Source organism: Pleurotus ostreatus (assembly GCF_014466165.1).
Source record: "Pleurotus ostreatus strain PC9 chromosome Unknown scaffold_3, whole genome shotgun sequence".
In the NCBI taxonomy this organism is placed as follows: Eukaryota; Fungi; Basidiomycota; class Agaricomycetes; order Agaricales; family Pleurotaceae; genus Pleurotus; species Pleurotus ostreatus.
Genome location: NW_023503158.1, coordinates 2,249,702 through 2,272,730, shown reverse-complemented (window position 1 = coordinate 2,272,730; position 23,029 = coordinate 2,249,702). Strand labels below are relative to the sequence as shown.

The 23,029-nt window shown below is 53.4% G+C and overlaps 10 protein-coding genes across 10 annotated transcripts; 6 read left to right on the top strand and 4 right to left on the bottom strand.

The window, feature by feature from the left end:
* Positions 1-59: 59 nt before the first annotated feature.
* PC9H_005340 (uncharacterized protein) lies at positions 60-1,656 on the bottom strand (the record flags this gene model as incomplete). Its single annotated transcript, XM_036774915.1, has 5 exons — positions 60-1,207; positions 1,264-1,292; positions 1,346-1,445; positions 1,501-1,540; positions 1,597-1,656. The coding sequence occupies 5 exons, from the start codon at positions 1,654-1,656 to the stop codon at positions 60-62; spliced, it is 1,377 nt and encodes a 458-aa protein (XP_036633417.1).
* A 131-nt stretch (positions 1,657-1,787) lies between these two features.
* Positions 1,788-3,024, top strand: PC9H_005339 (uncharacterized protein; the record flags this gene model as incomplete). Its single annotated transcript, XM_036774914.1, has 4 exons — positions 1,788-1,950; positions 1,999-2,160; positions 2,219-2,508; positions 2,560-3,024. The coding sequence occupies 4 exons, from the start codon at positions 1,788-1,790 to the stop codon at positions 3,022-3,024; spliced, it is 1,080 nt and encodes a 359-aa protein (XP_036633416.1).
* A 310-nt stretch (positions 3,025-3,334) lies between these two features.
* Positions 3,335-4,034, top strand: RPS7 (40S ribosomal protein; the record flags this gene model as incomplete). The annotated part of the gene is made up of 3 exons (XM_036774913.1): positions 3,335-3,576; positions 3,629-3,856; positions 3,914-4,034. The coding sequence occupies 3 exons, from the start codon at positions 3,335-3,337 to the stop codon at positions 4,032-4,034; spliced, it is 591 nt and encodes a 196-aa protein (XP_036633415.1).
* A 330-nt stretch (positions 4,035-4,364) lies between these two features.
* On the top strand, positions 4,365-5,729 carry PC9H_005337 (uncharacterized protein; the record flags this gene model as incomplete). The annotated part of the gene is made up of 5 exons (XM_036774912.1): positions 4,365-4,437; positions 4,520-4,689; positions 4,737-4,830; positions 4,888-5,472; positions 5,533-5,729. The coding sequence occupies 5 exons, from the start codon at positions 4,365-4,367 to the stop codon at positions 5,727-5,729; spliced, it is 1,119 nt and encodes a 372-aa protein (XP_036633414.1).
* A 381-nt stretch (positions 5,730-6,110) lies between these two features.
* Positions 6,111-7,059, top strand: PC9H_005336 (uncharacterized protein; the record flags this gene model as incomplete). The annotated part of the gene is made up of 3 exons (XM_036774911.1): positions 6,111-6,361; positions 6,417-6,605; positions 6,669-7,059. The coding sequence occupies 3 exons, from the start codon at positions 6,111-6,113 to the stop codon at positions 7,057-7,059; spliced, it is 831 nt and encodes a 276-aa protein (XP_036633413.1).
* Positions 7,060-7,137: 78 nt separating this feature from the next.
* PC9H_005335 (uncharacterized protein) lies at positions 7,138-9,090 on the bottom strand (the record flags this gene model as incomplete). The annotated part of the gene is made up of 1 exon (XM_036774910.1): positions 7,138-9,090. The coding sequence occupies one exon, from the start codon at positions 9,088-9,090 to the stop codon at positions 7,138-7,140; it is 1,953 nt and encodes a 650-aa protein (XP_036633412.1).
* Positions 9,091-9,502: 412 nt separating this feature from the next.
* On the bottom strand, positions 9,503-10,997 carry RPL3 (60S ribosomal protein L3; the record flags this gene model as incomplete). Its single annotated transcript, XM_036774909.1, has 7 exons — positions 9,503-9,568; positions 9,625-9,914; positions 9,964-10,578; positions 10,634-10,727; positions 10,781-10,867; positions 10,925-10,934; positions 10,993-10,997. 7 exons carry the CDS (start codon positions 10,995-10,997, stop codon positions 9,503-9,505), a joined length of 1,167 nt encoding a protein of 388 aa, XP_036633411.1.
* Positions 10,998-11,567: 570 nt separating this feature from the next.
* Positions 11,568-16,658, top strand: PC9H_005333 (uncharacterized protein; the record flags this gene model as incomplete). The annotated part of the gene is made up of 7 exons (XM_036774908.1): positions 11,568-14,195; positions 14,245-14,456; positions 14,517-15,101; positions 15,209-15,402; positions 15,503-15,750; positions 15,836-16,027; positions 16,116-16,658. The coding sequence occupies 7 exons, from the start codon at positions 11,568-11,570 to the stop codon at positions 16,656-16,658; spliced, it is 4,602 nt and encodes a 1,533-aa protein (XP_036633410.1).
* A 929-nt stretch (positions 16,659-17,587) lies between these two features.
* PC9H_005332 (uncharacterized protein) lies at positions 17,588-19,186 on the top strand (the record flags this gene model as incomplete). The annotated part of the gene is made up of 1 exon (XM_036774907.1): positions 17,588-19,186. The coding sequence occupies one exon, from the start codon at positions 17,588-17,590 to the stop codon at positions 19,184-19,186; it is 1,599 nt and encodes a 532-aa protein (XP_036633409.1).
* Positions 19,187-20,220: 1,034 nt separating this feature from the next.
* Positions 20,221-21,853, bottom strand: PC9H_005331 (uncharacterized protein; the record flags this gene model as incomplete). The annotated part of the gene is made up of 5 exons (XM_036774906.1): positions 20,221-20,869; positions 21,031-21,128; positions 21,258-21,372; positions 21,479-21,583; positions 21,690-21,853. 5 exons carry the CDS (start codon positions 21,851-21,853, stop codon positions 20,221-20,223), a joined length of 1,131 nt encoding a protein of 376 aa, XP_036633408.1.
* Positions 21,854-23,029: the final 1,176 nt, after the last annotated feature.

The window sequence follows — 23,029 nt, the reverse complement described above, 5'->3', positions numbered from 1 at the left end:
CCTATCTCTACAACGCTCGTGCTACAGTTGAGTCCATCTCACAATAGACGCAGGGCACATTACGCCAGATTGTCTGAGTCACCTCTGTGCTGTTCTACTATTCCTGCGACCATTTTACCCAGAGCGAGACTTGAGGTAAGCCCTGGACTTTCGATCCCCAAGAGTGAGATCATAGGGCTATTCCCTTTGATGTTGGAGGGATAGTCAGTTCGTATTACGAAGTCCTGGAATCCGCCTGCTGGGGGGACTAGCTTGGGACGGACGCCCACGTAGTCAGGCTGCATCCCATCGACCGTGACTCCAGGGAGGTATCGCGAGACTGCAGCATGCATTTCTGCGATCCTGGACTCGTTCGGCACGAGGTGCTCTTTCCAAAAGTCTATGGTTTCCTCGCCTTCCACACATTCCTCGTTTTCTTCGTTGCTTGTTTTACTCGCAGGCGACAGCCATTCGATGTCTGGTCCAAAGCGGACTTTGCCCTGCAGATCCAGAGTCAAGTGCGTCCCGAGGGACTGAAACGCATGTGCGTTTGGTCCTGTCTCCGGGCAAGGGTATATCAAGTGGGAGATGTTGGAAACGCCTGCGCCGTGGTATGAAGCGTAAGAGCCTCTGGCGTAGTACATCGGTATTCGTTCTGTCCTCGGGAGAATGGAGTTGAGAAGAAATGGTCCCGAGAGGCCGGATGAGTTTATAACTGTCCTAGCCAATACCGAATCGCCCTCAGCGGAATCACCAGTCACCATTTGGACTACCCAACCGTGGCCTGGGGAGGTAGGTGAAGGCGTATGGGGATCGACTCGCACGACCCGCGTCGAAGCCACCACTTCCCCACCGTCTGAGTCTAGAATCTCGTTCTCCAGTGTTTCCATAAGTCCGTGTGAGTCGACGATGCCGGTCTCCGGGCTCCACAGTGCTGCCGCGAGCTCTTTAGACAGGCCAGGTTGCATTTCGTGGAGCTCAGATGAATCGAGTAGCCTTGTTGGGAGTACAGAGTTGGGAGGTCGTTGTAAAGAAGCGAAAGTTGGCCACTGGAGTTTCTGTGCTTTGGCATGGAGGCCTTCGATATATGGACGCTGCTCTTTTGTGGCGACAACGAGCTTTCCCGTCTTCTTGAATGCGATACCATGGCGGTCGCATAATTCATAGAGTAGCTGCCGACCCACCAAGCACGCCTTGGTCTTTAGCGAGTCCGGTGGGTAATACAAGCCTGGCAGACAATGCCATGAAGTGGGAATTTGGAAGACTCAAACATGTTGAGCGCACCGGCATGTATGACCTCTGAGTTTCGAGAGCTTGGTTGACTGCTATTAGCTCACTTACCCACTTTGAAAGCATGATCACTCACCTTATTTCCTCGCCCACACGCGGATTTCTTTCAACAAGGAAGGTGGTCTTCCCGGGAAACCGCTTCACCAAGGCCTCCGAAATCGCAAGACCAACGACACCTAGAAAAAGGGACCATTTAGATTCTAACTGCAGCCATGTTTCGAAAGGACTTACCTCCCCCAACCACAAGATGGTCTATAGCGAACTCAGGGGCCTGAACTGATCATCGCATTAATAGAGGAACTGTACGCGGTTTATAGTTGAGTCGACCTTAAATTTATATCTTCCGTCGCTGTTCAGTGCGGCGAGCAGACCGCGAATGCGTGTCATGGTGGGAGCCGAGTTGAGAGCGGGACGGAAGTCGGGAGTGCGGGACCGACGTGTGATCGAAGTCATAGATCATGATCACGATCATTGAACTTTATCTAATCTCTTTCTTCCTCACCAACCTCCAACACGCCATGGCTGCAATTAATCCCCAGCCGCCCTCCGAAGAGTTATTGGCGGAGAAATTGGCTGCTTTGGACACAGTTCCATTGTTTATGAAAAGTCTTCCGGATGACGATGCTCAAGATACCACCATCAGCGCACTGCAAAGCCTGGCTCACGACGGGACACCAGATGGTTGGTCTTGTGTTCATGTTCGAGGATTCAGCTCTGAACTTCTGGTAGAAATCGCGCAGAATTTTAAGGAATTGGGGAACGAGTACTTCGTTGGCAAACGATGGCGCGAAGCAGTGGACTTTTATACTCAAGGTGTCGATGCTAAACCTACGGATACCAAGTTACAAGAGGCTCTACTATGCAATCGCGCGGCGTGTAATTTGGAACTAAGTGCGTTATTTTTGGTACTCGCATGTCTAGCCAGTCGTTGATACGATTGTTGAGGCAGAGAACTATGGCTCTGTACTCAAAGATTGCAAGAAGGCCCTTACGATCAATCCCAAATCATCGAAAGCATACTACCGTGCAGCATCGGCACTTCTAGCTCTAGATAGGCCAGAAGAAGCCTTAGAGTGTTGCGAAATGTGCCTCGCGTATGATACGAGCAATGCTGGGATGAAAGTGCTTTACGAGAAAGTCGTTGAAGCAGTGAATATCAAGAAGAAGAAAGAATGGGAGCGTCAAGAGCGCCTGAGGAAAGAAGGAGAAACTAAGAGAATAATGAACAACGCCCTTCGAGTGAGTGACAAATCCTTTCAGTAAAAATCTCTCCTTTATCGATGTTTATAGGCACGAAACTTGATACCAATACCGAACCCCGACGGGTCGAGCAACCCATACGCCCCACACTGGGACCCTGAGGATCCTACGCAGAGCACATTGATTCTGCCTGTATTCTTCCTTTATCCGCAACACGCTACGTCAGATGTCATTCCAGAGTTTGTGGAAGATACACCGTTTGCGCTGCATCTAGAGAACATGTTCCCTCCGAAAGCACCTTCGCCCGAATGGGATCGCATTGGCGAGTATGTAGTGGGTAACTTGGTCGTTTACGCTATCACATCGCGCAAAAGGTTGTTGAAAGTGGGGAAGAAAATGTCGCTTCGAGATGTCTGCACTGCGGCAAAGGCCAAAGATGGGCCGATAGATGGGTTAGAGGTCAAAGACGGTTGCTTGACATTTGTCGTCCTCCCAAAGGGTAGCGTAGAGCAGAAATGGGTTGAAGACTTCAAACAGAGTAGAGACCAATCATGATGTTGTAGTAAACCATCTAAGCGCCTGTGGTACCTTGATCGAGCAGTTGTTTCTCACGATTGATTTGACACTGTTGGCGCACAGGGTATTCAGACAGCATCGTCCCCTGCCAAAAAATCAATACGTCGACGCCGTACGGACTGGTGAGTAACTATGCTTGTCGCGTCGCCCGAATGGATCCTGTGTGGTTGAAGGGTGGAATGGCCAGGCTTGGAGGCATCGGGATGGACTGGATGGGATGGATTGGGCGGCGCAACTTTGGATGAGGACAGAAGGCTGATCTTGAGTCGCAGGGTTTACCACCTTCAAGATGTCCGTGAACAACAAGATCCTCCGCACCGCCAATGCCCCCACCACGGCTCCAGATGAGACCGAAATCAACGTCGCTCAAGCCCTGATAGATTTGGAGAACAATGTCCCCGAGCTCAAGGCTGAGCTTCGCCCTCTCCAAATCTCAGCAGCCCGGGAAGTCGATGTCCGAGGTGGCAAGAAGGCCATCGTCATCTTCGTCCCCGTTCCCCAATTGAAAGCTTTCCGCAAAGTCCAACAGAGGTGCGTTCCATATTTGCTCGTATTCGATCCTTGGAGTTCATCGCCTTGGCAGGCTTACTCGGGAGCTTGAGAAGAAATTCGCCGACCGTCACGTTGTATTTGTTGCACAACGCCGAATGCTCCGTAAACCAACGCGCACCTCCCGCGTCAAGCAAAAGAGGCCCCGCAGCCGCACTCTTACCAGCGTCCACGAACGAATCCTAGAGGATCTAGTTTTCCCCACGGAGATCGTCGGAAAGCGCACCCGAGTGTCTGTAGACGGCTCCAAGCTCCTTAAAGTGTACGCTTGACTGCTGGTACCCACCTCCCGGCGAATAGTCACTGATACTTGCCACAGCTTCCTCGACTCCAAGGACGCCACATCGCTTGAATACAAGCTCGATTCGTTCACATCTGTGTACCGGAGATTGACTGGAAAGGATGTTGTTTTCGAATTCCCGGTGGTCGCGCAAGAGTAGATAGCTGTGCTGGGATGACTGCGCCCGCTACTTTCCCTATGTATACGCATGCATTATGACTGCACACTGAAAACATGGCTATGTCTATGACTTGCAATTCCTGAATTGAGCACGACTATTTTGGTTGTTTCGGGTCCTTTTAGCTGTTTCGCTTCGGTAACCACGTGAGACCGTTACGATATGTCAGGGGGACGCTCGTCCAAGTATAGCGGACATTTCCTTCTTCTGTTCCACCTCCTTCATTACCATTTCCCTTCTTTCCCCCTTCCTTTTCCGTTCACGACTGGCCCGCCCTTCAGACACGGGCCATACACGGCTCAATCCCCCGCAATGGACCCGTACTCCTCTAGGTCTAGGTATGATCAAGGTGTCGACGCGAAAGTGGTGGTGATGGGAAACACTGGTCCGTGGCGATTGTCCGAACAACAGCGTGTTTTGCAGAATGCCAATCGGTCCTAATGATGGCTGCTTTTCTTCTTCCGCAGGTGTTGGCAAAACCAGTCTGCTTCACCGTTACACCCAGAACAGGTTCGATCCAAAGAACACAACCTCCACAACCGGTGCTTTCTTTGTCACGAAAAAGGTCCTTGTGAACGGAACGAGAGTGAGGCTGCAGCTATGGGATACAGCAGGGCAGGAGCGGTTCCGAAGTATGGTGAGTACAGCATGACCGTCCGACGGCTTCATCTCACAGTTGCCTAGGCACCCATGTATTATCGCGGGGCAAATGCTGCTTTGCTGTTGTACGATATCACGAACGCATCTACTTTTGAAGCTGTCCGAGGGTGGCTAGAAGGTGGGTTTACCGCTTCCCGACTCTTCACTCGTAGCTCATGAAAGTGTTATGAATCAGAATTGAAAAAGAACTGTCCGCCCGACTTGATAATCTACATCGTAGGATCTAAAGCGGATCTCCATCGACGCCGCCAGGTTACTTCAGACCTCGCTCGCCTTTCACTACATAGCTGGTTCCCCCCGCCTCGGCCACCAACCCCTCCACCTCCACCGGCGCCATCAACATTGTCGTATATTCGCCCGCGATTCACCTCGTTTCCAGGTCTACGTTCTCCACCTACTAGCCCCCCACCTATATCTAGCCCGATTCCGCATGCATCCCTAGACACTTCAGCTTACCTCGATTTACATTCCAACCGCTCAGGCCTCCAACGCAGCCAGTCATCTGCTGTCTCTCGCAGTCGATTGGCTAACGCCCCACCTTTGACCCGGTCTAATACTACCGCTACTACGTCCAGACCACAGAACTCTCGTTTCAACTTCGGCTTTCACGCGGCTGGATGGAACGAACTAGGCGATGGTAGCAATAGCAACAGCATCGAAGAAGTGGACGAAGATGCGCTTGCTAATGAGGAAGACGACCAGGAATGGGGTTTACACAAAGGCATGGAACTTTTCGAAGTTTCGGCTAAAGATGACTTGGGTATGTCCGCTATCACTGAGCATCCCATAATGATACGAACTGATGTCATTACCTCTCAAGGCATCCAGAATCTCTTCGATCATCTGATAACTGCTATCATTTTACGGAAGGATCGTATTGAAGAGGAGAATGATTTGAAGAAGCGCGACAGCGTAGTCCTTTCAACCATCTCAACACCCACATGGTCAGCGCAAGCTGAAGCAGAAGAGGCCCGCGAAAAGGCAGAACGATCGTCTGGCAGTTGGAGTTGCTGCTAGCCTTCCCGGTACTGACTGCCTGATTCTCTTTCATCTCACACAATCCTTGCTCACTCTTTGCAACGAACACTCACTCCTTTTTGTTTCCGAATCTCTTCAGTCTTTATTCCTTCCTACTTCTATCTATTCAATGTACCATCTTATTCATAATTCTCGGTCTCGACTCCCATCCTCTCTATTATTCCCCCATTGTAGTCTTCTATTGCAATCCAGTTCCTTTATCACGACCATGCACACACCTTGCATTTATCTTAACGACTGTGTTGTCCCCACGTTCTACATTATATCCCTCCAGATTCACCTACGTATATAAGTACATGAACATATGTCTTACCATGTTTAGCAACACTTGCGCTGCTTCATAAGTGGAATTCGCCCAGAATGGAGTGTCGCCCTGATCCCCTCTTGATCCCTGATCCAATCACTAATGACGCGCAGTCGCTGCCGCTTGCTCTGCACTTGACCGCAACCTCGATGTCTCTTCTTCCTCATGATCCTACTTCAGGTCTCCATCATCAGGCAGAGGCACTCGACATTTGCAGGCCAGAACACTGTTTCCACGCCTTCGACGCACTGTACTGCGCCCTGACATTCGCAGAGCCGATTCCTCCTCAGTTCGAAGACGATAAATAGTTGAGTTATTTCATCGTAGATATCTATAACTAGTTGTAGCTGAAATCGTGATAGTCCCTTATTCGTCACATGGAACACACTCCCGTCTCGACCGGGACGATCTCCTCGATTAAGGGGATGTATAGGATGTTTCGAAAGCTTACCCCTTCGTGAAGGACTAGCGGAGTACGCTCTCATCAGCGCCTTCCACGATTCACGATTCAGGAAGATAGATAAGAGCGAGCTGGAGACTTTGGAATGCGGGTGCGCTCAATGTTACCCCACCTTCTCCGCTTCTGGGCGCTGAAACATGAACTGGAATGTTAGGGTGTCTTTCCTGACCGACTTTGAAGATGCGATGTCGTATCTCGACTGGACGGTCGGCGTTCATGGAATCCAGATTACCTTCCCCCATCCATCCACGCTCACTCCAAATTCTGGGACACCTTCGCCCTTGTCTTCTGCTTACTCATTGTTGACTCCCAAGGTGACCAAGAAGCAGAAGTTCTCTGCCACCTACCTCCCGGACGTTATACCGGAGCAAGGCTGGGACAAACTAGACGCGGTTGATAGTGCTATTCACAAAGCTGGCTGGACCGGGAAGATCACTGAGGAGATCCGTAGAAGCATTAAATTGCGGAGATACCAGAGCAGGAAGTGCACGGTCAGTTGGGATGACTACATTGAGTGGCGAGAGATGAACAGTAGCAAAGCATGATGAATGGAGTGTTGCGATAGATCTACTAGATTAGCAAGATACGGGATCTGAAATGGACTGTGTATTATATTTGTGTCGCTACATTCTGGTATGGTGATGGACCTTGGGCTTCCGAGGCTGCGAGCTTGTAGGCGGATGAAGGAATTCGTTGCTGAATATCATTTGTCGAAGCCGTTGAAGTCGATTGTCTCTTCCTCCCCATGGCCCGTCGAACCTGCTTTCCATCTTGATCCAAACGTCCCGTATGACCAAGGGATCATGCATACTTGTCTTCATGAAAGCGACGATAATCCAATATATGACAGAGCGACTCGGTCGGACACACTCTGGGCGCCCCATAAAGACTTCGAATAGAGAAAGCAAGCTCTGGTGGTTCCACCTCGTACTTCGGAAAGTATCAAGAGTCGAATGCCGGATGATAGCTGAAGGCTCGGTCTGGGGGACACCGTGCTTCGCGAAACCAAGGAAGATAGCACGGAAAGCAGGCATCGTCGAAGGTTGTGATGGTGGCACACTCGTGGTGTCTGCTTGTATCTTGGGGTCCGTTGAGGAGTTGTGGGGAGCGGAGAGCATATCAGTCAGGGTGTTCAGAGACCCAAGGAGATCGCCATGATATGCCATCGCCTGCACAACCTCGAAGAATGTGACCTCGTCAGGAACTAGATGCGGTTCGATGTCGATGGCCTCTTCGCTCTTGAGTTGACGCATTATGACATCTACCTCCGCTCTCTTATCCTCTGGCCATATTCTGTCCCGCAGTACCCGATAAATGAGTCGAACCATCTCCAGATCCCCCGCACGGGAATACGCCCATATACACGCGTTCAGCCCGTCTATACCCAGTTCCAACCCTTGTTCTTTCATTTTAAGCACAGTGCTACGAACGCCGGATAGTTGACGCGTCGAGATAAAATAGCGAAGCATGGACAGATGCGTAATGCGGTTTGGGGAGAGACTTGCATCGTGAAGCAGGCCTGTAGCACGGCGAATAGAGGGTGCATGCAAGGTTCGAGCCGCGATATCAAGGATGGAGGTGAATGTGATGATGTCTGGGTGTACAGGCTTGCCCTGCAAAGGGGCGTTGTCATAGATAGAACCAGCCATTGTCGTACCTGCTGGCGCCCCAGTAATCATATCGTTGTACACGTCCATCACAAGCTGAAAGTCCTCCACTCTAGTCTTCCTCCAACCGCGGCCAGCATTATGAATGAGCGCGTTCCATTCGTGCAACTGAACCTTTCCACCGCACTTCTGGAGAAACTGAATTACGTCTAGGAGTCTGATGAATTGAGTTCTTGTCTTCGGTCTGTTCTCAGATAGAACGCGGATGACTCGGTGGAGGTGATGGAGGGCGAGTAGGCCGGCAGAAAGTGACTGGTTTTGGTCGTAATACTCGCGAAGCTCCGTGTACGCTTTCCAGACGTCCGTTGCGGAGGTAGACCTCTCGATAATATGGATGAGGTTCATTTCTCGATCGCCTTCTTGAAGGCCATCCATGCTTGTGAATGATACGAAATCCACACACCCCTCTTGTAGATGGTCGTCGAAGGTGAAAGTATGATCTTTGAGTTGTTGCTCCGCAAGGGCATTCTCCGCTTTGACAGTGGAGGGGCCTACACCAGAGCAATGTTCCGAAAACTCTACATGATCCCAAACACGCTGTTTCCGAGATACTTTGTTTCCTTGTACGGTAGACTTCTTCTTCTTCCTCTTCTTTCCAGACTGCGGACGATGGGGCGCGCAACCAGGGTGTTCTTCTCCGCTTTGCTTTCGGTCTCGTTTCTGTCGTGTTTCGCTTCTCTCTTCGCGTGCAGACAGCGTCTTTTCGACAGTTTTCCGAGGGAAATACACAGGCGGAGGCACAGAGAAGGTCTGCGTGGGTTCCAAGGGTACGTACGGGACCCGGCTGCGACTGGTGCGGATGCATGTCGAAGGGAGAGAGGGGGTTCGACATAGCTGTTGAGTGATGGCGCGACGAGCTGTTGATAGCAACTTCGTGGATATAGGGCCCACGGTGGACGCTATGAGCATCAATGCACCGTCCAGCTGGCGTGTTCATCCTTTCCGAGATATTTGCGCAATAAGCAGGGGTCGGGCGTAACAAGATAATAGGGTGCACTCACGACAAGCGACACGCGACGAGAGCAGCGTCTTGGGTGACAAGACGCGTCTGAGCTACTTGAAGCGACGCAGCGACGGGCAAATTAGTGACAGGCGGAGATGTCGACGAGCAACTATACAATGTGGGAGCGCTCCCCGAAAATACTGATCGTGGGACACTGGGGACAGCCAATCCTATCGCCACCATTGGGCAAACTCCAAGCTCTGAACTCAAGTGAAGCAGATTTGGTGCATGCAATCATATGTATCATATGTTCGAGCAAGGCATGGCATGGTGTAGATAACAGTAGTAAAAGTATGCGGAAAGTACAACGTAGAGAAATCATGCACGGGCTTTGAGCGTTCCCATGAACGCAGCCTTTTCTTCGAAGGTTTGGAACGAACCATGCTAAAGGGACTAGTCAGCATCTGCTGGCCAATGTCAAGTACCCAAAGGAAACCTACACCGAACTTGGAGGACGTGTCGATGAATTTGAGTTGAACCTTCTCGAGATCCCGGCGCGAAGTATGTACCATGAGCGACTTTCTTATCGTGACAACGCGCTTCTTGGTACCGGGGATGGAGCCCTTGAGCATCAAGAAGTCGTTCTTGACAATACCGTAGTGGGGGAAGCCACCCATGGGTGTGATGGTCTTCTTGGTGATGTCGGATTCGGTTGAAGCGTTGGACTCGTCGGTAGCTGAGCCAATGCGGTAGATCTTCTTGTTGAGTTCCGTTCGGTGATGGTAACCGTCTATGAAACACATTAAGCATGCGTTCAATCTGGAACTCCATGTACTCACTTTGACCGGCACGAGCAACAGAGAACATGACCTTCGAAGGATGCCATGCACCAATACAAGCGACCTTGCGGAGACCCTTGTGAGTCTTGCGAGGAAGCTTCTTGGTACCCCAACGGTGGGTGACACCTTCGAATCCGTGACCCTTGGTGACTCCAATGACATCTATACACTCATCTTGCTCGAAAACGGATCCGATCTCAATCGGCTTCTCGAACAGGCCATGGGCGAATTCGACCTTGTCGGGTATCGAGCCACCGTTGACCTGGATCTCCATAAGGTGAGCCTTCTTCTGGCTGAGACCAGTCTTGCGGATTTGTGTGTGGGCAAGAACACGGACGACGGTGCAGTATTTGCGGATACGCTCGAGTTCACGGGCAACAGACTTGCCGCCATCCTCAGCGTGCTTCTTGGCGTATCGGGTGAACGCCTTCTTCTTCGATCGGTACCAGTTCTTGTAGAATCGACGCTTGACTTCGTCGGAGAGATGGGAGGCCCAGACGGTGGTGAGAGTGCGCAGGCCGCGAGGAGTCTCGACGTAACCAACAACACCAACAATAACGAGGGGTGGTGTCTCGACGATCGATACCGCTTCGACGACTTCACGCTTGTGCATCTCTGGAAAAAGGAAATAATCAATGACAATCCATGTAGTCCGGCTAAAGATACGAACTGGAGCCTGGTCGGTCGAGATCACGGACAACATGGGTCATGCCAGCCTTGTAGCCCATGAAGGCAGTCAAGTGAACCGGTTTCTTGGGGTCATCCTACAGATCTTTGATTAACCATGGTCGCTTTTGTCCTCGCGCAAAAGCCGCACCTTGGGGAAGGACTTGACCTTTCCGCGGTGGCGGGCAGAACGCTTCCTTGGGAGGAAGCCGAGTGAGCCATGGCGGGGTGCTTCATACTAGATATAAAGTTATTGTCGACCGCAAAACTTGATTGGAGGCGGTGACTAACGAACCTTACGGTGACTACATGACGGGTATTGATGAGCACATCGTGAAGCAAATAACGCTGCAGCATACTCACCTCATCTTGAGGAATGTTGAGGATGGCGGCGGCGAATATCTTGCTCTCTGCTATCAGCCGATGAGGTGTGTGGCTGAAAAAACTGTACAGTACCAAGCCAAAACACCACGTGAGTATGAGATAATAGGATCACCCCTGGGTCCTCCTGATGGCCCCTGACCTTAGATTGTGCACCCATATTGCGTCAATGCACTTATTATCTGTGTCAGTAATAAGTACAGTATATATTGTGAGCAATGTGGCTTTATCTGTCTACCTCGGGCTCTTTGGTATCTTACTTGGAACTCCTACTTTGTTCACCTGCAGATATATCACTTAGGATTCTTGTGTCATACGTAGACCCGTCAGCGAGTATCATTCACGCACATACTACCCTCGATGCCTAAAGATGCAGTATTTCTTCAACCTTTGGGCTCTTCGTTGGTGGATTGTTGACTTGATGAGTTGTTGGGTCACCAATTACCTAAAACGCGTACCGTCACATGTGTGACACAGGCCACCCACTCTCAACCTTCGTCACGACTGCCAAAAGGGCGGCGTACAAGGATCCCTCTCCCCCCCCCTTTTGTTCATATATGACTCTATCTAAGGAATACTCCATCGTTGCAGATTCGACAATGTCACTGTCGTCTCCGGAACCATCACCTGTGGTGAAGCGTGCCGCGAAAACATACGGGCGACGTAGGGAACCGGAAACCCTCCCAGCCTCTTCATCATACTCAGACGCGACGAGCGTAGGATCGCCGTGCAGTATCTACCAAACCGGACCAGCGGGACTCGACGAAGAGATCCCGCCGACTTCTGACGCGCCCTGCACACACTCTGAACCAGAAGAAGTGGAGGACGAAGCAAACGACAGCGACGCGGACGACACAGGGAATTCAGCCGGTTTCGAGTTCGCCTGGAGGAAACAGCTCCGTGATATAGACGAAGCAGACGACGACGACCCTTTGGTTGCTCACAATGTCGCTGACCCGCAGGCAGCGTTCGACGCGTCTGACTCTTTATCTCCTACAAGGGCTAAGGATGCAACAGCGCCACTCGAATCTAAGTCTGCAAACAACAATCTAGCTCCCCCTTTGTCCGTGGATAGCACACATAGTTCAAGGGGATCTTCTCTGCAACCCTCATCAAACAACTCGACTACTACACGCACGTCGACTGCTAGTCCTCGACGTCGCCCAGCGATACCCAACTCCGACTCCGCGACTAGCCCCTTCACCAAGTCCTCCCCCCATCTAGCGACATCTCCCCCAGTTCCCCATCCCATCAACACGCCCGGATCAGGCCCATCCTCCACTCCCCCAACTTCGGACGACGAAATGCCAACGGATCCATTTGCAAAGGGGAAGCTCCGGAAGCGGTCCACGACCCGACGCAGGCTTTCATTTACCCCACAACCTCTAGGTGACGATGTCCCTCCAAGCCCCACGCGGGCGTCAGGGCAGGAAAAACAGACGGATAGTCCTGCGCGCAAGCGACCCACCAAGAAAGGAAAATCCCGCGCGCCTACGAAGAAAGAACTTGAGGAAACTACGCGGGCTCGTGCAAGACTCGCAGTGGACCAACATGTTTCATTACCGCGGACCGAAGTTCCCCAAAAGTATTCTATAACCCAATTCTTCGGCATGCTCAACCGCCCCTCAGACGCTTTGGTAGCCCCGAACCAGTTATCTGATCCCATTGGTCAATTTTCCTCACCACCCAAGATGCCAACCGTCGGTCGTCCTGCCTCGCCGCCGCCAGACCTTGCAGAGAATCCCCTGCCACCGAATGGGGATGATTCCGACGAGGAGCTTCCAGCTGAAGTGCCGTACGCAAGAGAAAGGCAAGCCCAACGAAATGTCGATCTTCGCGAGGTCAAGAGGAAAGCACTTGCTGCTCAGCAATTGAGGCCACAGGAAGACAGCGACGATGATCTCCTGGTCGTTGACAATGCAACTGCTGCTCGCGACATGCATATGGTCGCCCAAGAGGCTGCGAAGGAACGCCGTAGCCTCAAGAAGCGACATATGGGCCCCTCACAAGGCAAGAGGATTATCGAAAGGTTCGGCTACGCGCCCTCGAGGAAGGGCGAGAAACTCCAGACGCAAGTCAACGCCAAGCTCTTTGAGAGTGTCGAAGCTCAACGGCGGGCCGAGGTAGAGAGGAAACAGGCCGAATGGAAGAAGCGAGGAGGGATAATCAAGTCAGAAACAGACCCCATCGTTGCTGTGAAGGGCGGTGAAGATGTTCTGAAAGTCTACGCAGAGAAGGTTCTCAATGCTGCCCAAGAAGAGGCCGATGAGGAAGACGTCGCCGATGGCAGCGACCAGGAATGGGTCCCAGACGAAGCTCAGATGAGGGGGTCTGCGTCGCCCGAGCCTGCCGAAGTCGAGGACGTCTTGCCAAACGACGGGTCCGGTTCCGGCGAGGACGAAGACACTACGATGGTAGACCCAGAGAATGAGCTACCCGTATCATCGCAGGAAGCCGCGGAGAACGCCAGCGCAGGCCCTTCATCCCGCCGCTCACGGGCCGTCAAAGTCATCGACTCGGACGACGAAGACGAGAATGTCAGCCCCCACTCCCAGTTCCGGCGTGTGCAGGGGTCTGCGCCGGATTCGCCTTGTTCCGTTTCCTCGTCCGCGGGTTCGCCGCAGGTGATCGTGCACAGGGCCTCTCTCTCTTCGTTCGAATTCGACGGGGATGAGAACGACAAGGAGAACAACACGCGGCTCATGTTCGACAGGAGCGACGACAAGGAGAATCACGCTGTCGTGCGGCATGGGCTTGATGCGCGGCCGACGCTAGGGAGTCGGCAGTCGTCGTTGAGGAATGTGGGCGACGAGGCCGTGCGCGGGGTATCTCTTTCGCCCGGCCAGCGCAGCGATAGGCAGGCTGATGAGAGGGACGAGGGCGGATCGAAACCGAGAAAGCCCTTGAAGGAGATTGACGCGGACCCCTTCATGTCGCCCTCGACTTCGACGTCGTTCACGGCACGGCTGCTCAATGCGTCCCCTCAAGAGACCGCCGCCGCGCCCACGCAGCGGCAGCCTAGTCTGAGCCCCTTCCTGGCAAAGCGATTCTCCCCCCTGAACTTCGATCCCTCTCAAGCCCCGGACGAAAATGAGGCGATGGATATGGATGGTTTCAAAGTCCCTGCATTGCAGACGAGTTTCTCCCAACTGTACGCGTCGCAGACGCAGGCGCCTGGTCCTCCGGTACGTTTGGAGGAGATGCAGTGAGAAATGTGCTAATATTCGTTCACAGGCTCGGAGTGGTGGACTGGATAAACTCCGCAAGCCCGAGGCGCTCAATGAGCTGCCTTTGACGCTGGACGTGACTCTCCAGCCCGCTCTTGATGTGAGCGAGCATCTGCGCAAGAGAGCCGATGCGGTATTCGAGAAGGAACAAGAATATCTCATTGACGCCTTGCAGCCTAAACAAAGCACGCAGCCGCAGCTCTTCATCAACGATCATGGGTGAGTATAATCGCGCTTGATATCAATATCATTGGAATGCAGGTCCTAACTACGACATAGGTTCTTGACACAAACGCGGCCTGATGTCGGAAGTCCTGAGGTCTACAGGACGTTTTCGCCCTCCCAGCGTACCCCCCTTCTGCGCAATCGCACACAGCCGAATTTCTCGCAGGATTCCTCCCTTACACAAGCCACTCTAACGAGCCAAAGCCGCCATCCCCTACGCACCTTGAGCATGCTGGGCGACCCCGATCCCGACACACCCGACATCTCACCTTTGCGCCGCCTGCGCCGCCATCGGTCGTCGTCGCCGACCCCCCTGAAAGACACCGGGTATGATTCCAGTCCGGCGCAGAGCCCGGTGAAGAAGGCCCAACTCCTCAATGCTTTCGACGTTCTCAAGCGGAATGCTGCACGGCGGGGCGGGGCCAGGGCTGAGCGCGACGCGGACTTGGGGAGGGAGTTCGTCGAGGCAGAGGCGGAAGAGTCTGATGACGATATGGGGCATTGGGGTCCGAGGAAGAGAGACGACGAGGCGGAGGAGGCGGAAGCGCTGGAGGCGGACACGACGTTGGTGGAGATGATGGACGACAAGGATATGGACGCGGAGGTCGTAGCCGCTGACAGGGTTCTTGAGAAATTCCAGTGCGTGTTTATGGTTATGCTGTTCCTGCTCTCTCGGGTGTCTGAAACGCCCCCCGCTTTGTTTTTGTCTGTCTGGTGTGGTCTGTCTGGTGTGGTCTGGTCTGAAGGGAGCACGTGCTTGAAGATGACGAGAAGCTGCAGAAGTTGCACCAGGATGCAGTCGATGGGAAACTGCGAAATAAGCGGCGCAATCGTATCGACCTCGACGGGAGTGACGACGAATCGGATGAAGATGCCGATGCTATCCGTCGGCGTCTGCACAAACGTCCCAAGACGGATCGCAATGATATCCAAGCTCTAGGTATGTGGTTCATCGTATTCTTCGGTTTATATTCATACACAACACACTGACGCGTTGACGCGTTGTTTGCCGTACGTTTTTGTTTTTTTGTTTTTTTCAGGCAGATCTGAAGAAACGAAAGCGTTTTTTGATACGTATCAAGATGATTTGGTGGATGATGACCAAGCTTTGTGGGTTGGTGTATCCCAGGAGGATCCGCCGCGTTCGGGGGGTGCTCCTGAGGAGAGCGATCGCTCGGAAGACGAGGACGAGGACGAGGACGAGGACGGGGAGAGAGAGGAGAGATCGCGGCAGGGTGTTAGCGTGCACGAGATACGGAGGCAGGTCTTGGAGCGTTTGGACGGAGGGGTATGTCGTTTCTTTCGCGTGAGCGTCGGAAATGGGATGGCCTGCTGACGTTTATGTTCACGTTTATGTTTACTGGTGCGTTAAGGATATCGAGACTATCAATGTGAACGACGTGTCGTGGATCGATGGAAGGGACGAGGACGAGGAGGGGGAGGGGGAGGAGATGAGCAGCAGGGTGCGGGTGAAAGACGTAAACGGACGACCTAAATCGGCCACCGCTGCGTTTAAGAAGAAGGCGTGGATGGATGTAGACTTGGATTTGGATTTGGATGCAGAGGTGAGCTGGAGGCTTGTTCATCTCGCGCATTGTCGTTATCATTTTTCTGACCATATCCGTTATTGCGTGTATCACTTGTATTGCATAGACTATCCAATCCCGCGGATCTGCGTCATCCAGCGCTGCGCGCGGTTCTCGTTCCTTCCAGACCCAAACCTCGGCTTCGGCTTCGGCTTCAGTCTCCTTGAACGGTTGCGACGGTCGCGAAGGAGGAGGCGGAGGAGGAGGGGGTGGTGGTGGAGAAGACGTGCTGGATTCCGAGGCGAAGCGTCTGATGAGGTGGGCTGCTGGGGAGAGACGGTCTGGGAGGCTGGAGAGCACTGGGCGGTCTGTTGGGGGGGCTGCTGTTACTGGGCACAAGGGGGTTGGGGGGATTAGGATGAAAGGGTCAGGGACGGGGACGGGGGCGGGGACGTTTAGGGCGAGGGAGCTGGGGGGGAGGAAGGGGGACGGTGGTGCGGGTGCGGGGAGTCGAGGTGGTGGGGGTGCGACGGGCGGAGGAGGTGGAGGAAGTGGAGGAAACGGGGGGAAGAGAGAGAAGATGGGGGTTGAGAGGACGAGGAGTGTGGGAGTTGAGAGGACGAGGAGTGTGGTACTTGGGAATGTGGATAGGAAAGGGAGGTTTGCGTGATGCGTCCCGCGCACCCACAGACATATTTTCGACCTTTGACCTTCCGTCTGATGTTTTCTTCGAATCGTGGTTTTGGTTATGATCTTCGCTTCCTGTGTCTTGTTTCCTCGTTTCTTCGTTCTTCGTCTCTGTATGCCCTATACTATCGTTTCGTCGCAACACTATGACCACTATGTTCACAGCATGTTCGTTATCAATATGTCTATACTCATTCTTCAGTACTTTAGTTCTATTATCAACCGACCGATGTACACTCTTTGTAGATGTTAAATGTGATGATACGCATTGAAGTTGGTATCCTGTCTACCCACCACTCTTCATTCACCGACGTCATCACCTGGAGTGGAGGATTAGTCAGAGGAGGCGAAGATAGCAAAGCAGTTACGGCAGGGCTAGATGTAAGATATAGGATGATGCATGGGAGATCACGATCGTCCCCGTCGTGATCGCGTGCGCACTCATAGAATTATGTCAGAGCACGGCTAGTCTCGGAGTCAATGAGATCAACAGAAGCTCAAAGGCCAAAGCAGTTTCACGATGCAAACGCTCCGAACGTGTCGCAGTCGATGAACAGCCAGCAAGTTGAAGTTGAAACAGCAAGCCGCGGCACACAAGCACGTAATGGCACCCGCGTAATCAGCCTTGGAAGAAGAAGCTACTCAGGCATCATACACCGACCCTTGATCCTAATTTATTTCTCGCTTCTTCCCCAACACTGTTTATTTACACTTCCGCTTCCGTCTATTATAAATCCCCATTTTTTCGGAGTGACTCTTCTTCTCCTCCCCTCCTCCCCTCCTCCGTTCCTCTCCCCCTTCTCCTCCCCTCTCCAACGAGCGTCGTGGAGCAGCCGTCGTTGTGGTCGGTGGCCTGTGGAGAACCGAACTCGGACTCGGACTCGGGTTTTTGGGGTGGTGCACGACTCTGAGATGATCCAAATATTCCTCATCACGCTCCTCGCTGCCCTCCTCGTCCTCTACACCTTCTTCCCCAACACATGGCGCTCCCTCATGGCACGCGACATCGAGGCCTATCCCTACGCCCGTCGTGCAGACCACAGACTCGCTTTGGTCGCGACCAGTCAGTCTTCTTTCCTTTTCTCTCTCACAAACTCCAACATATCAGCCGCTCTGAACACAGGAAACCCATTCCGCCCCTCGGGCCCGCCCGTATGCATGGCCAAACTCATAATGCAGCGACACAAGATAAACCAGTCCATCTCCCGCAACAATAATAAATCAAAAAGATCCTCCCCTCGTCTAATTCCAATTCCAAAACTACCAGCCATACATGTCCCTCCTCCCCCGACTCCCATTCCTACCGCTATCAAATCCACGCGTCCACCACCACCCCCGCCTGCACCCGTCCTCATCCCACCACCCGTGCACGAGCCTTCCCATTCCCACAGTATACCAGCTCCCTTAACTTTACCCTTATTATCTTCCCATATACCCACCGCTTCATCTTCGCCCCCTTCCTCGTCTTCGTCCCTGCCTCTAGAACCTTCCCCCTTACATCCACCGCATCCACACCCTTCAATCCATCCCGACTCCCTCCGCCATCCCTCCACGCTCACGCTAACGAACACAGACATGAATGTATACCCACCCGCTACTGCCCCCGATATCACACCCACGCCCAACAACGACGCTAAACATACCCCCATCCTCCCAACACCAAATCTCCCTTCGCCTTCGCCTACACCTACGCGTACGTCTATTAATAGCTTACCACCGCTGCTTCTGCCACTCGCGGGTCTGGATTCGAAGACGCAATTCGATCGGGGTTTGGACGCGCCTCGGAGTTTTGCTCACCCGGTCCACGGACGCGGTAGCGGCGGTGTATCGGGGGTGGCGAAGGCGGATGTGGGAGATAGAGAGGACGGAGGGGGGCGGGAGGCTGCACACGTTCGGTCTGGGCCCGCGCTTCATGCACAGACGCGGGATAGCGCGCACGAGTACCCCCGCGCCCGCGGTCAACCGAATGCGCAAGTTCACGACTGCGATTGCGATTGCGATGACAAGTACGAATACGCTAACGAGGAGGATCTGCGTCTGCGTTTACGCGGCAACGGAAGTGGGCGTGGGCTCGGGGAGCGCGATGCGTGGTTCACGCCCTCTCTCGCATCTGTGTCTCTATCCCTGCCCTTCCGCCCCGCCTCCCCGCTCACCCCCAACACCTCCCCCCTCAACAACAACACCAATAACAACACCACCCACCCGCTCAACGTCAACACTAACACTCATACTAACGCTAACACAGCCCCCGCCACTGTCGACGTCGACGTGCGCATCAAATTCACGTTCAAGGGGTGTGACACGCCTTTTGTGTTTCCCCTCCCGCTTGCGCTCTATCCCGCTGGCGGTGGTATCAGCGGTGTCGGTGGAGTTGGTGGTATCAGCGGTATTGGTGGTGTCAGCGGGAGGAGAGGTACAATGATGATGAAAGGGAGTCCGCGGATGAAGGGGGGGATGGCGAGGAGTAGAAGTCGGGGAAGGGGCGCTTTGGGTGGGACGCAGCATCATTAACGTCGAACGCCAAACGTCGAACATCCAATAGCGACTGACTAACGCGCGCCGTTCCCTCTCCCCCACTCTTCACCCTCTCCCTTCCCTCACTCCCACTGTTGACCCGCATCCCCTCCCCCACTCTTCACCCCATTTCCCCCGCTCGAGCTCATTATGATCGTTCGGACCGGTTGGGCCTTGACGGAGGCTCGACGCGTTATTTATAGAGTCGGTGTTGGTTGGGCTTTTTTTGAGTTTGGGGTAGGGAGGGTAGGACGGCAATTGGGGTGGTTCGGAGGTGTCGGATGTCGGCACGAACGAGGGAGGGTTTTTTGGATTTGCGGTCAATTTCGATTTTGATTTTGGTTCCAAACACTCGCGTTCGATGAGGATGATGAGGATGATTTTTTGGTTGACATCGATATTCCATACTCAATATTCAATACTCAACATACAATATTCAATATACCGATATACAGTACCCAATGTTCAATGTTCAAGCGCATCTTCTGCTATTCTCTTGCTTGTCTTGTGCGTACCGTGGTTGGTATCTTTCATAGCTTCCGTCATAGCTGGGTTTGGAGAGTTGGGGTGTTTTGGGGGAGTTGGGGTGTCTTTGGGGAGTTGGAGGTGTTTTTGGATAGGTGTCTTTGGATAGTCAGTGTATATGTGCTACGATTCGTAACCCGTAATGTTCAAACATCCAAATCAAATGTTCATGTTTTGTGGAATCGGAAAATCATGGAACGTAGAATTGCTGTTAGACTCGAGTACCGAGTACTGAGTACTCAAGCAAGGAAACACGCTCGTATTCTCCGTGACTCGATATGTATTGTATTATGGGAAGAGGTTTAACATTTAACGTTTAGCCTCAACATATCATAGGCTCACCCAAGTCTTCGTCAAATTTGCCCGCAACATGTCTACTATCTATCCCGACCACCTCACCCTACACAGCACCCCACCAAGTAGAAACCCCACCAAATAAAACCCCCACCAACAGGACCCCCCCATATTGCGGATTTACATAACATAACCTTAAACCTGGACAATTATTAATTATCTGGCTCCGTCGAGCGCGAGTCCGAGCGCGAGTCCGAGTCCAAGTCCGAGTCCGCCACGACGCGGCCCAACATCGCCCCGTCGACCGTCCTTCCCAGATCCTCTACCGCCTTCTGCACAGCCGCCGTAATCTCACTGCGCACCCTCGCCACGGCCTCCTCATCGACATCCCCAACAACCCAACCCATATCCCCACCCGCACCACCACCCCCACCCTCACCTCCACCTCCACCCCCACCCGCACCCCCACCCCCGCCTCTACCCGCACCCCCGCCCGCACCTCCACCCCTCCCTCCACCAACCGCCCTCCACGCCGCCCGCACAACCTCCGCCCCCTCCACCGCCTCCCCAAACGCCACGCCCACCCGCACACGCGGCGCCGCGAAAAAGCGGGGCGCGTATTTCCAGGGGGCGGCCCGGCCTTCGGGCATGAGGGCGTCGAACCCGGAGAGCCACATCGGGATGATGAGCGGCGGGCGAGGGGGTGGTGGTGGGCGCGGGGGTGGTGGTGGTGGTGGCGGGCGGGGTGGTGGTGGTGCGGTGTTGTTGTTGTTGTTGGGATTGGGATTGGAGTTAGAGGTGGAGGTGGTGTTGGTGTTGGTGTTGTTCGAGGTCGGGGTGGATTCCATTAGTATGCGGCCCCTGAATTGTGCACGCAAAGCGGAGCGATGTCAATATCGATATCAGCGGGTGAGCGGGGGACGAAGCACGCGAGGGGGAAGGGGAAGGGGAGGGGAAGGGGGGGAGGGGAGGGGAAAGGAAAAGACGAAAAGACGAAAAGATGAAAAGACGAAAAGACGTACACCCCCCACTTAAATCTCGGTAAATGTACTTTTCGCGTCACTGGATCTATGGGATACGTCGAGGGATGGTTGACTTTGCCTTCGCCAAATAGGTGGATCTGTCTGGAAGAGTGAGTGCACGGCGATCATCGACCCCCCGGTGTGGCTGGGGGGAAGGGAGAAGGGGAAGAGGAGGGGGAAGGAGAGGAGGAAGGGGAGGGGAAGAGGAGGGAGGAGGGGGGACTCACCCAGCCGCCCGTAGTATTCAACGTGTCTATCGCCGCGTCGACTGCGGGTTGGTATATCCCCTTCCCCCGGAATGTCTCGTGTACCTGTCCCAGACGGAAGAATTTCGAGAACACCCTGTGTGCGTGCGCAATGCGTTTAATGTATCGTATGGAACGGAGAGATTGCGCAAGTTAGTTAGAATATAAGTATATAGGTATATAAGTATATAAGGATAACGCACGGGTTGGTGAACATGATGTCCGAAGCACCCAACGCCCAGCGCATGGTGCGCGGACGCAGGTAATACCGCGTCGGGAGGATCCCCCACGCTACAGGATCATCCACCCTGCGATGCAACGCAACACCGCGTCAGCCGTCAGCGCGTCAGCACGTCCTACACACACACACACGTATGTGTAGTAGAAACAAGATCGCAGTACGCACGCACGCACGTTGAGATGTGGTTCGCTACGGTTATGACGCTGCGGCCGCTGTCGAGGGCTTTTGTGAGGATATCGAGTCCGTTGACGGTGAGAGAGCAGGAGCCGGGGGCGTGCAGGAGTGCTTTGGAGCCCAGTCCGATGGTGGCTATGGTCGCCGTCGAAAGCAAACCCATAAATAGCGGCGGAACGGATATTAGCGCTCAGCCACATAGCTCAAGTGTGTGTACATGGCGCCTCACTGAGCGGGTACGCGCTGGGACAGTGACTATTCCGTATGAAGCTTTCATCGCTCGATATGGGGGCTTCACAAGCGCTATGAAAAGCTTCTTCCCCGTAAGCTAGCCACTCCATGTTGAGTTCGGAAACGTTCGCACTTGTGAGTTAACCTCAAAATCTCAAGGATGTGGAAGGTTAACGCCCTGGCAAGGCTTGAGGCTACTCACGATCGTAGCCTCGGACGGTGGTGGAACGCAATTGTGTGCATCATGCATGCGATGCACGCCCATGGGCTGAAAGGCTCCCGGTTCATCAGCCGTCCTCGCTGTACGTACGTGTACGTACCTGGGCGATCTGGGAACGACCCAAGTCCGTTTTCTTGCTTCTCTGAGTCGCAACTGCGCTCGTGAGATGATCGCTGTCGGAACCTCTTCAACCGTTGAAGCTTGAAGCTGAAGACTGCTGCCGCCTGCATCAGGGCGCCATATGCACAGCTATATTCAACGATTCGTTGCTGAATAAGACTCTAGCACTAGCACTAGCAAATGTAAGGTATTGGCTCTCTCTGATTCCGCCAATGCCGCCCATGCATCGTTGTACTTTCCGTGGGCCACGTTATGCCATATCCCTATTCCTAGCTGATGTGCGCAGGCACATCGAGAGCGATTGACACGCTTATGGAGTGTACCCTATTTTCTGACCATCATGTACGAAACATGTGAGTGGTATACCGACCTTTCCTCGACACGGGCTAACCGATGCCAATGCGTATCCACTTTTGTGTAATAACCCTCGCGTTGACACTTGGTACACGACTGCTGTCTCCCCACCGGTTTCGGGTTTTCCGTCGAGTTCGATAATCTGCCTGCTGGTACCCAAGGACAAGGATATACCGGCGACACTTGTGCGAACTTCTTGCTCGCTGTCTTTGGTCCTGGGACCAAGCGTTGGAGTGGGGGAGCTCCGAGTCGTGCATCGCACATGAATTGGTTCCACTCTACCCAAAGCCGTCGCAGTGTCCTCCCGCCCGCGCGGACGATTCAATCTGCGTCCCGTCTGGGTTCACTTACCATGGTGGGAGTGGGATGGGAGTGGTATCGAGAAGAACATCAAGGTCCCCATTCAACGTTGGC